The following is a 12,492-nucleotide window of genomic DNA, read 5'->3' on the forward strand; positions in this document are numbered from 1 at the left end:
TGCTCCGTGTTGCGATCTTGGAATTGGGTCCTCGATTTGCTTTACAGTTTGTAGGGATACCTTCTCGGAGACAAAGCTGGTGCATCACGGAGACTCTCTTCTAACAGCTCCTGATATCGGATCCAGTTGGTGTTCCCGATGTGGATTCCTCTTTGCTTAACTGGCTGTGCATCTACGTCAGTGTCAAAGATAACTGGAACATGGTCCCAGGACAACACATTGCGCGTGCTGGCGGAGATAACATAAGGCACCCCTATAACCACCGCAATGTCAAGCAAATCTGGAGGCCCACCATTGTTGGGAAAGTGGGTGGGGTCGTGAAGTCCGAGGATGAGGGCTTTCCACCTTTGGGCTGCCTGGAAGAGTTTTCTCCCATGGTTGTTGGTAACACGGGAATGCCAGAATGTTTGGCATGAAAGTCACCGTCAGCAAAAACCTTTCCAGGTAGAGCCAGTAGCACTTCAATGTCCTGGAGGAGTAACAGTCGGCGGGGCGGATGGTAGACCGGCACGAACGTGATACGCTCATCCAATGTGTCGACAGCTACAGCAGTGGCCTCCAGCGCTTGTAGGGGCGGGAGTGGAACTTGATGGTGCACCAGCGAAGTTCGGACATAGATAGGGTGGGTCTGTCAGTCCTGTAACACACGTAATTCGCAGCTCGAACGTGAACACCAGGCTTGAGAAATGTCTCGGAAACCAGGCAAACAACGACGGCTTCATCTCGTAGCAGCTGCCGAAATTCACCATCTTGGGTGCGGATGCCCTGGGCATTCCACACGCGTACTGTGACTCCTCATTGACTACGGGCCATGTCGGGTGGGCAGTGGTCCAGTGGAGATAGCCTGAACAGCTGCAGTGACAGCGGCGATGAATTGTCGCGGGATATCCTTAAGAAGTTCCAGAAGTTCTTGTAGGAGAAGCTTCATTTCGTCCATACTGGAATCGGCCGCTTGGGAGGGTGTAGTGGCAGCGCGTGGGCCTTGAGCCGTTGTATTCACGACGTCGGCCTGACGTCCCTGGTTGGTGCGGTCGTTTTTTCCTTGGTCTTCACCCTACTGCTGACCGGAGGCGCGCCGTGCTGGTAGTGGTCCCGAGGACGACGGTCTTTCTTGGTATTGGTTGCTGCGGTAGCGGAGACTGGGGCTGCCGCAGGTACGGGGACCTGCGGAGGGGAGCCAGTGGCTGCAGTGTCAGCAAAACTGACTCCAGGTCGGACTGGTGCAGGACGCTTGAGAGAACCAGGGCGTTGGCCACGGCTCTGAGCCGCAGCCCATTAGAAGCTGGAACAGGCGCGGTAAGAAAACACATGTTCCCCACCACAGCCAGCGCATTTGGGTGACCCATCTTTTCTCTTCCTGGTGCAGTCCCGACTGGTGTGCTCCTTTGCACACTTGGCACAGCTTGGGGGTAATGTACAAAACCATGCTACATGCCCCACAATTTGGCAGTTGTAGCATTGTGATTCACCTCTCTTCGAGCGGAGTTTTTCCGTGGTGACAGGTGTCGCCGCGATCTTCTGACATAGCCCACGGTTGTGTGGGATATGACAAGTAACCACTAAGGCCAACGGTGTCTAACGGTGTCTTCTTTCTGGTTCGGCGAGAAGGCAGACGGGGTATCGATCTAAGTCCAAACCCGTAGCCCATATCCTCAAGTTGCCGTCGTATGTGGTCCAGGCTGTAGTTGCGAGGAATCCCACGGAAATGTATCTTCTGTGTCTTTTCCGTCGCAGACGGATAAGTGTAGGTTGATTTCGTAGTTGCAAAAATGGACCTCGCCATGGACGTTGGGATTGACGTTGCACGTCATGGAGCCTACTTCGCACAGTTTGAGTCGTAACACGATGTCCTGTGGTTCCACGAAAATCATTATTGAACATGAAGGCGTTGCTGTCAGCGTTCCTCCGAACCATAATCCATAGGTAGCGGTCATCCACTGCAGTAGTAGCCCTCGGGCGGCCTGAACGAGGCATGTCATCGACAGTTCCTGTATCTCTGTATCTCCTCCATGTCCGAACGACATTGGTTTGGTTCACTCCAAGACGCCTGGACACTCCTCTTGTTAAGAGCCCTTCCTGGCATGAAGTAACAATGCGTAATCGATCGAACCGCGGTATTGACCGTCTAGCCATGGTTGAACTACAGACAAGACGAGTCGTGTACCTCCTTCCTGGTCGAATGCCTGAAACTGATCGGCTGTCGGATCCCCTCCGTCTAATAGGCGCTGCTCATGCATGGTTGTTTGGTTCAAATGGCTCGGAGCACTATGGGACTGAACATCTATGGTCATCAGTCCCCTAGAACTTAGAACTACTTAAACCTAACTAACCTAAGGACAGCACACAACACCCAGTCACATGGTTGTTTACATCTTTGGACGGGTTTAGTGAAATCTCTCAACAGTCAGAGCGACTGTCTCTGTGATGCAATATCCACAGTCAACGTATGTATTCAGGAGTTCTGGGGTCCGGGGTGATGCAAAACATTTTTGATTTGTCTATATACAGGTACGAAACATTTATAGATCAGTCGTTCTTCAGTACATTGTCTGCTCAGAAAACGCCGAGCCCTGGCGACTTTAAGTCTGTAAACGTTACTCATCTGGCAAACGCACAGGAAAGGGGACAGCGCATGAATGATGGAACTTAAGTACACCCGCCGCTGGAGCTCCGGAAAAGGGATAGTTACATCTCATTGGCAGCGGCGTAATTGTTCGTGGCAGCTCCCTCGTGCCGCTGTGGTGGCTGTAGGAAACGCGGCGACGTAACTTGCTGGGCGCGTATTTGAAAGTGTGGCCGATACCGCAGTTTACAACGCAGAAGGAGAGTGAAAAACAATAAGAAGTAGTCTGCAGACCGGAAGAAGAATCACGTTTAACAGACGAAGAAAGGAATGGAAAAACGAGTAAGGAGATGAAACTGGCACGTCGCCCTTAGTTGGCACGTCCGAGAAGAGAAATAAAGTAAACGAAGTGAAGGAACTCTGCTGCCTTGAAAGAAAAATATTACATGACGGACGAAGCAAAGCAGACTAGCAAAGACAAATAGGGTACTCCTTGCGAAAAGAAGTCTCTTAGTATCAAACACTGGCCTTAATTTCAAGATGAAATTTCTGACATTGGAGTCTGAGACCACAGCATTGTACGGGGATGATGAAGAGGAGAACTGAAGGGTTCCGATGCAGTGGTTTTTAAAGTTGTTGTAAATTAGATGGGCTGAAAAGGCAAGGAATCAGGAGGTTCTCCGCAATATAGACGGGGTGACGAAAATTTTCAAAACACTGACAAGAAGAGGGGACAGGATTTTGCGGAAACTGTTTGGCCTTCGCAGAATAACTTCTGTGGTAGTAGAGGGAGCTGTAAATGGTAGAAACTGTAGGGGAAAACAGAGAGTGTAATACACCCAGGTGAATAATTGAGAACGTTTGGCACATGTGCTACCCTGAGAGGAAAAGGGTTTCGTGGCGATCCACATTAAACGAGTCAGAACACTGTGACCGCAAAAAAGAGACCTCTTTACCTAGATTTGTAATTTCCGAAAGTCCTTTTCGTAACCTAGCCATAATGACAGTGACTAAGCTACGGCCCAAGGATAATTACTTAATTATGATTGTTAGTACGAGTGGACAGGACAGGGCAAGTAGTCATTTTGGCAAGATCATACGATGCGGGGCTGATTTTATTGTCTGACTAATTGAGCTACAGAAAAGTTCCATCGACAGCGTGGACACTAGATACGGTGAGCAAGCTAAAATTACGGAGTGATGGGGAAGGAAATCGGCCGTGTCCTCATCTAAGAAACCATCTTGATATTGGCCTGGAGTGAGCTAGAGAAACCATAGAAAATCTAAATCTCGTAGAATAATCTATTTGAACCGTTACCCTCCCGAAAGTGCGTCATGCACGCTGACGTCTGAGCCAGCCCGTTCGGTATTTAACTACTGTACCACATCTTGGCTCCTTTTCTCGCTGGTACGCTGTGGAGAGCCACGAACACCTTTCTGTATTTGCTGCAGCGGTGATATGAGGTAACGAAAACCCCTGCAACTGCTGTATTACCATTCTATGATAGTTGTGGTAGAATTACGCGTTTCCTTTCTTTCTGGTACAGAAAAATGTATAGAGTTGTACCCTGCAGGCGTTATCTCATCTGCTGGTCACTTCTCTGCGAGTAGGTGTCACCAGACAAGGCCCCCGAGTGTATACGTGTCCTGGCGGCAGCTAGAATGCATCGTCTCGAAGGAGCACGGACAGAGTGCAGAGGAGGAACGAGGCGAACACATCACGCCGGTTTCTTCGGGACCTCTCGGTAGCCCCGAAAGCCGCCTCGGGGCGGCACTCGTTCGGGCCAGATCGGCAGCACTCGTCAGCACTCGTGCAGTGGCGGCGCGTCCGAGCTACCGAATCCGGCGAGCCCCGCCAGTAACCGCATCGCCTCCGCGCCGAGAGGTGCGCGCGTCGAGTGGATTCGGTGGTGCGACGCCGCTGTGCAATAGACAGAGAGGGAGCAACTGCAGTCCCGCAACGCACCCAGACATTCGTACAATATGTGTGAGCCCCAGGGCGGTAACTGTGGAACCGGCAGCAGTGCTCTGACCGATAATGACAAGTTGTCACGAAAATTAGGAACACTTTCCTCTCAAATACACATGGTGATTGACAACGTGATGTGCATCATTCCCAAAGAAAAACGTTCCCTACATCTCCATCCCAATCCTACGATCACTTACATAGATAACAGTATCTGAATACAGACAATAATATCACTTCGCACGTTTCGTTTGGCATCAACAACTGATGGGTTTTGACCTAGTGTGCAATGCATGAAATGACACACTTTCATCCGTATCATGTTCGGGTAAATATTTCCCATCGTACACTTATCAAAATAGCTGTGTTATTTCAAAATAAAAACAAATGATATGCTGTCTATGAGTGCCGTAAATTTAGACTGATTTTGCTGGTGATGAAAAAATACGCAATGAGGTTGTTAGCTACCGACCGTCACGCAAGAATGAGATGGCGGTGGGTCTTCAGCATCGGTTTGCTGTTTTGCTGCAGTGCTGCTGCGTCGAGGGTTACGGAAGAGGAGACCGGTGAGTGATTCATAGCGACCACGAGGTTGCTGCAGATTTTATCTTCGCAAACTCTGTTTCCGTGCCCACTGCTTGTTATGTTAACCGAAGGTTGCACTGTGCCACTAATATAAACAATTTTTCCTTCAGAGACATCATGTTTCATCGTGTACTTTGTGGTTGTACGCCTTTCCAGACTGCAACACACAAAAATTCACAACTGCCAGTGATTGGAACAGCTTTCAACACGTAATACGAGCAGTTATGACAGACCTTTATTGTTGTTTATTGTGCTACGTCCTGATGTTATTTACCCAACAGATTCTGCAACAAGTAAACTAATACGGACTCAGATTCCTGAGTACATGTCCGTGCTGTATATTATTTCTGAAACCTTTGACATGTGACCTTATTATATTGTCATATTCAGACACGTTTGGCAACGATTTTAGCTAAATCGTATATAGCACTACAGTGTCCATTTGGATGCGGAAATAGTATTAGTTATATCATTCACACGAAAGCGGAACTTCTTCTCCCCAGATGCTATTTTTCTAATATGCCTCAGTTTCGGTCGGATACCAGTATTTTGTTCAATGAAATTAAAGTACGAAATTCATTGGACGAGCCATCATGTAATAACACATACTGCCCGCTACCGTAAAACTGTTCACCACTTTATTACATTTCAGCTGCCTCAATGCGACTCCATAACGATGACAGCAATAATGATTGCTTTCATACTGTCGTCCTGGTTTCATTAGATTTTGCGAACCAGTAAATACTGAAACATGGCCATGTAATGAAATCCGAATTACTCTGTAAAGGTCATCTGCTGGTACGCGTAACCAGCAATTAATTATAAATGACGCTGGCAGACAGTATTCGCTTCTGAAATGTTATCCTTTGACCAAAACGATCCTCCGACTGAAAATATTGAACACATGTCACGTACTAGCTCGTCATCGAATACTCGTCATTTAACTAGGTTTGCCGTTGATGACCTTCTTTTTTCGACATTAATTTTTTATTTTTCTGTATGAAACTGAAGAGTTATTACGTTTTATATCATTCAGTTGAGCTACGGCAGTGACTATTGGTATCTATAGAAAAATAAAACATTATCATATATAAACAAAAGCCCCTATGAGAGTGTACTGACAACATTTTCGATCTATAATAGCTTTCGATCTAGAGAGAGAGAGAAAGAGGAAGAGAACGAGGGGGTGAGATGAGGGAAGAGGGGGGGGGGGAGGTGGAGAGGGATACAATAAATGTCGCAGGTTGATGATGTTTTTCCAGACACCACAGACACCAAAACTGGCAAAAATTTCGTAGTCTTGTTTTCCTTGAAAAATATTTACACGTTTGTGCGTAGCCATTAAGTGATTAAGTGCAGTTTTGTCTGCCATTAGGTACTAAGACCGATGCACTAATGATACGTAAACACAACCGATGTCCGTGACAGGATGTTGCGAGAAAGGAGAGGAGAGATGAAAAAGGGTTCCGGGCTCTTTGAGAGATGTCCTAATTAAAAGAGGACCCTCTCATTCTGTTTGATCCAAAAAGCTCATTTTCCTTTCGGGTCGAAATTTGTCACAGGCTGGACACCGTTAATTAGGGACTGGAGTTCAATCTAACAGCGGCGCCTGCGACATCTGAGGATTTACAGCATGCGTGTGTGCGTGTGCGTGAGTGTGTGTGTGTGTGTGTGTGTGTGTGTGTGTGTGAGTGAGTGAGTACGCTGTCTGGCCGCTAGCGGACGGCGCCACCTGGGCCGGATAACCTACCTAAATATTTGCCTTCGTACCGCTGTGTCTGCACCTTTGTGGGAGTCTGGGTCTGCGACAAGTGCTTGTCCCTCCGGTGGTGAGGTCCCCTTTCAACTACCGAAAACAATTCCAGGTCCCTTGGGGACGACTAATTCTGGATTTCTGGTCTTGATGTTCCTTCCTACCACTTTCAGGATTCGGTGTTATCCCCGCAACTTTAAATCAAATACCTTTAATTACAAAAAGCAAGCCTGTTTCGCAGTGGTGACTTACAACGACGACGTTTCAGATGAAACTGCGTGATACTTGCTATTTACTGAAAAGTCAAGGCATAATCTTCAATGTTATGTTCTAACCACGTAATTAAGTTTCAACTGAACAGAACTCGTAATCTCCAACTTTCATTTGGGAATGATAACTAGCAGGTGAGCCGCAATATTCAGTTTATCAAACGATAGCACGTACAGAATGCTCAGTTACCCGGAAGATTTCACTTTCGAGTGAGCATTCCATCCCTTCCCCTAGCCTCCATTCCCTCTCTCCCACCATCCTCGCCCTCCCCATTCCCCTTCTACTTCCCCCTCCTGTCACCGCGAGGCACCAGCAACACAGAACAGAAACATATTAGCTAGCAGCTGCTCAGTGATAGTTATTATATATAAGGCATGTTAGAAATAATTTTGCTACTCATCTACATAAATTTATTTAAGTAGATCCCTTAGATTCTTTCTTTCGTTGCATTTTTTTTAATTTTGTAAAAGTTGTATTTGACGAAAAATGCTTCTTCTTATAGTATCATATGGAAATGAATCCGTCAGAGCGGCGTTGATTCCTCCGTAATGCAAATTCCTGTTTGAAAAAGAGTGGGCGTGGTAGGGGCAGGGGGAGGGGTGGAAAGTCATGTGAAAGTAATAGCTGATTCTCTTCCTTTGGAAGAGAATGCATCTGAAACTATTGTTCACTGAACATGAAGTTTATTTCTCCACGAATCAGGCCAATGCAATTGAGTTCATTGAGGTCCCATATCAGAATGCCTTATGGACACTCCCAAGGTTCCATTCTGACACAGCTTCTCGCCTTCCTTTTCCGAATTCTGTCGATAATGCTTTAGGCGTGTATTACGCTGTAAAAGAGAACTGTCGAAAATATCTTTAATAATAGATTTTTTATAAAATCTTTGACGGTGTATTGGAGGTACCTTTATTGTACTATAGCGTGGAGAAAGACTTGTCAGAGAACTGTGACAGTGCAATACGGGCATATGACGCCAATCTGATATGAGAACTGACCAAAAAGGCGGATAGGTTGAGACTCTGATCCGGCAGTCTGGTAACCTTTCGGAACGGGGAACATTCAATTAACTCCAAATGTTACGAGGGAATCTCCGGCTCCGAAGGAACATATACGTACAAGATGGTTCAAATGGCTCTGAGCACTATGGGACTCAACTGCTGTGGTCATAAGTCCCCTAGAACGTAGAACTACTTAAACCTAACTAACCTAAGGACAGCACACAACACCCAGCCATCACGAGGCAGAGAAAATCCCTGACCCCGCCGGGAATCGAACCCGGGAACCCGGGCGTGAGAAGCGAGAACGCTACCGCACGACCACGAGATGCGGGCTATACGTACAAGAGTTTAGTTGTCAATCGTGAATTCCGATTAAGAGGAAATGTGTTTCTAGCCTACAGTGTTGGTGTAATTTATGATCCAATAAATGAAATGAAAGAACTGCGATCAATGGAATCACTGAGGAATCCTGTGAGATAAAGATCATGAGTAACTGTAATGAAATCATGTTCTATCTGAATAAGCTACAACGCAGGTACTGTTTTGAACAACGTCACCATCAACTTTTTCTTCTTCTTTAGTTTTCCTTCAGTAAAAGCAATATTAAATATTGTTTTACATTTTTCTCTTCATTATAATGTCATTTATATAGCGTGCTTGTTAATACATAATTTATCATGATATGGTGGTTTATTTGTATGTCATCGACACACGTAAGTAGACCTCACAGTATCGTTGTTATCTACCCACGTACTAATGATGTCGCATTTATATAAACGTGTTGCAGCACTACAGATCTAAAAAAATTCTTGACGACGTATTCCATTGTATACCCGAAAGTCTTATATTACACTGCGTGATTTTGCCAATGCGATGATGTAATCATATTTTCAGAGGATGCCGCTGACCGACTTTGTTTGGAAACACGCACCCTCAGTGCTTTGAAAAATTCACGTGTTTAGAAACTGAATTAACGTTTAACAAGCGTGCTCAAAACCCAATATCGGTTCCGAACATGGATTATCCATAGTAATTAGTTTACGCAAAATTGAAGCTATTATTGATAATTAGACAAAGAGTTCATTATATTCTGTGACAATAACGAAAATCTAATTACCTCTGAAGGGCTTGCTGATGACACAGTCGAGCGTTTCCAGTCGCAAACAAAGCTAACGAGTAGGTTAAGCGACGAGAAGCGTTGCCCGTCGCCAGGTGTTATTATCACACTTGCTTTAAATGCAGTTTTTTTTGTGTTTCATCGTCTGCTTAGCACTAATGCGGCGAAACGTAAACTAAAACCAAGGAACCGAAAAGCAGATAGTTGCTGCAGTTATTGTAGTGCATTTACCAGCTGACTTCATATGGAATACCATGTAAATTTCGATCTTACTATCTCTGTCGTTGTCACTTTCACGGCAGTGTACCTAGCTGCATTAGGACTGTCTGTTGTAAGCCGGTACATCTGGAGCAGCTCTACAAGGAACATTTTCAGCTGGTTGCACGCCTTTGTACGCGTTTCTATGTTAGTCGTGCATCCAACTATTTTCACAGGATAAATGAAGAATAAAGGCAAAGTGAAAAGTTCATTTTTTCACTTCAGTGACTGAACCCTAGACAGTTAAGTGGGTACTCAGAGAACCGATTCGTGTCCATCCCTACAGACAGCCCCTTCATGAAAGTAATAACTTTATGGTAAACTGGATAAGTGTGAAATTTGTTACTGTCGTTAAAAGTTTAGATAAAGTTTTATTTCTGCCTTTAGATTTCATTATCTTTTGCTTATTTGTAGTAATTTGTTCAAATACTTGACTATAAATGTTTTATGACCAAATGTTGTAGATGGAAAGACAGTTTCCGTATTTTTATGGCATTTATCTATTTACCACCGCAGAAAATCTATCTTTTATGCGTTGTTGTCGTCTCCTTCTCTCTGAAGACTGGTTTGGTGCGCCATCCTATGCTAGCATCATGATCTTTTCATAGCTACTGCAACCTACATCCAGTTAAACCTGTTAATTGCAGTCAGTCCCTGGTCTCCCTCTACAATTTCTACCTCCGCCCCTCCCTCCCTGCTCCCCCCCCCCCCCCCCCCCCCCACGCACACACACACTCACTACCACGTACAACTGAAATGCCTGTTGCTTGGTGCCTCAGGATGTGTCCACTCAGCGGGTCTCTTCTTTTAGTCGCATTGTGCCATATTTTTTCCCCAGTAGGGTGTCGTTCCCCTTCATCACTTATCCGATCTACCCATCTAATATTCAGCACTAAACTATAGTACCATATTCCAAAAGTTTCTATACTTGTCTTTGTACTGTAATTTGTGCAAGTTTCTTTTCGTACAAGACTAAGCTTCAGATAAATACTTTTGTAAAATACTTGCTAACACTTAAACTTACGTTAGATGTTAAAATATTGCTGTTCTAAGAGAAGTCGTATGGTCATTTTTTCTCACGTGTTTTTACATATCTCTGGAAATCAAACTGATCTTACCCGAGGTCGGCTTATACCAGTCTTCCTACTCTTCTCTAAGTAATTCTTGTTTATGTTTTGACCCTTAATTTATTAAACTGCTGGGTCGGTAACATTCGCACCTGTTAGAACGTGCGTTCTTTGAAATTGTGTTTATTACATTATTCTCAAAGTTTAGGGCATTTTACGTGTCTCCTACATCTTACATACCAGGTGGAAAAGTGTTGTCATGATTCGCTCTCTGAAGGACCTCTATAATTCTGATGGAATATCATCTACTCATGGAGCCATATTTCAGCTTAGATCTTTCAGTGTTCTATCAGACTCCTCTGGCAGTAGTGTATCTTCTGTCTCGTCTTCATCTGCCTCCTCTTCTGTTTCCATAATCGTGTCTTGACGTTTATCGCCTTTATATTGACCCTCCACCTATTCCTTTCACTTTCTTTGTTCACTAAGTGCTTACCATCTGAGATCTTGATATTCCCATAGCTGTTCCTTTTATTTCTATTAAATGTTTAAATTTTTCCTCAAAAAATAAACATGTGTTGGAACACGCATGAATACTATGCCACTTCGTCATCAGTTCCTTTGCTACCTCTGAAAAAAATTGAGCGTGTCAAAGGAACAATCCACGTATATGACTTAGGGAAATCACGAAATACCTACAGCTGGATGGCCTGACGGGAATATGAATCACCCTCCTCTCGAATATGAAGCAGTCCTATGTCTTACAACTGCTGTCCTTCGTTCGTTGCTTCTTTATTGTTTCGGCTTCGTCTTCATTATGTCGTTGTTATATGACAGCTGATGTTACACTAGACCCCATGGGGATCGTTGTCAGGAAAATATTACCTGCTACCCACGTTTCATTATACCCTAATGATAAATTGTCAGATTTTATATCACAAATTTCAGTGCTTACCACTTTCTGGTCGTGCAGGTTTGTGAAATTAGAGTTTAATTTTATTATGTTTTGTTTAATATATCATTCTTACACACTTCGTGTCGTAGTAAAAACAAATTTTACACTTTATTAGAGATTAATGTGTTGACTCATACAGAGTGTGTTTGTGTGTGTGCCAATGCGCGGTGAGAGGAGGGTGGGTGGTGGGGGAGTGGAGACTGCTCAAGATGACTTTAGACACAGATAGTAACTTAGTACATGTCCTTTTTGAGCTAATTCTGTCCGAATGGGACTGACGGGGCGTAGTGGTTACCGTTTCGTACGTTGTGGATCAACACGGATATTGTATAGGTCGACACAAGGGCAATGTGTAGCGGCTTCCAGGGCGAGACACCTTTTTAAATCGGTTTGCAGTATTATTGAGTTACGTATGTACTGAAAAACTTGTCGAGTGTTAAAATCAACAGTAATGAGAGATAATTTGGCAACTACATTAAAATCCGGATCTTCCTTTCCAACGTTACTGAAAATAGAATCTTAACAAATCTTTTTCTTTCAATGTTCCATCAATATGTTTGTTAGAATTTAAATGAGAAGTGTTTCACCCGACTGTTACAATACGTACTTTGTTCGCCATATTGAAATTTTGTCTACTATTGCAGCCAAAGTAACCGTTTTCAGTTCAAGCCAATAATCAATTTGTAAGAACTCTGAATACGTCGTCATCGTATGACTGCTTAGTAAGACGTAATTTTTACATGTCATTAATAAAGGCCAGATTGAAACAGAAGACATAATCAATCTCCCTAATTTGTAAATTACCTTCTCAAGGACTGAATTCTCCTACTTAAGAGTGCTACACGATTACTGAATACATGTTTACGTAATCCAATTTACTCCCTATAATATTACAAGTTCGTTAAATACCAAGTGTTACTCATGATTTAACAATCCATTGTTTTCCTATATCCTTATCGC

General features: G+C 44.2%; 1 protein-coding gene across 1 annotated transcript in view; it reads left to right on the plus strand.

Annotated features, from left to right (window-relative positions):
* The first annotated feature begins 4,438 nt into the window (after positions 1 to 4,438).
* LOC126481227 (nephrin-like) overlaps positions 4,439 to 12,492 on the plus strand; it is a 667,514-nt gene continuing 659,460 nt past the window's right edge. The window contains exon 1 of the mRNA XM_050104833.1: positions 4,439 to 5,095. Within this exon, the coding sequence (XP_049960790.1) occupies positions 4,966 to 5,095 (130 nt within the window). The 5' untranslated portion in view covers positions 4,439 to 4,965. The remainder of the gene's footprint in view (positions 5,096 to 12,492) is intronic.

Source organism: Schistocerca serialis, chromosome 5 (genome assembly GCF_023864345.2).
Source record: "Schistocerca serialis cubense isolate TAMUIC-IGC-003099 chromosome 5, iqSchSeri2.2, whole genome shotgun sequence".
NCBI classification, from domain to species: domain Eukaryota; kingdom Metazoa; phylum Arthropoda; class Insecta; order Orthoptera; family Acrididae; genus Schistocerca; species Schistocerca serialis.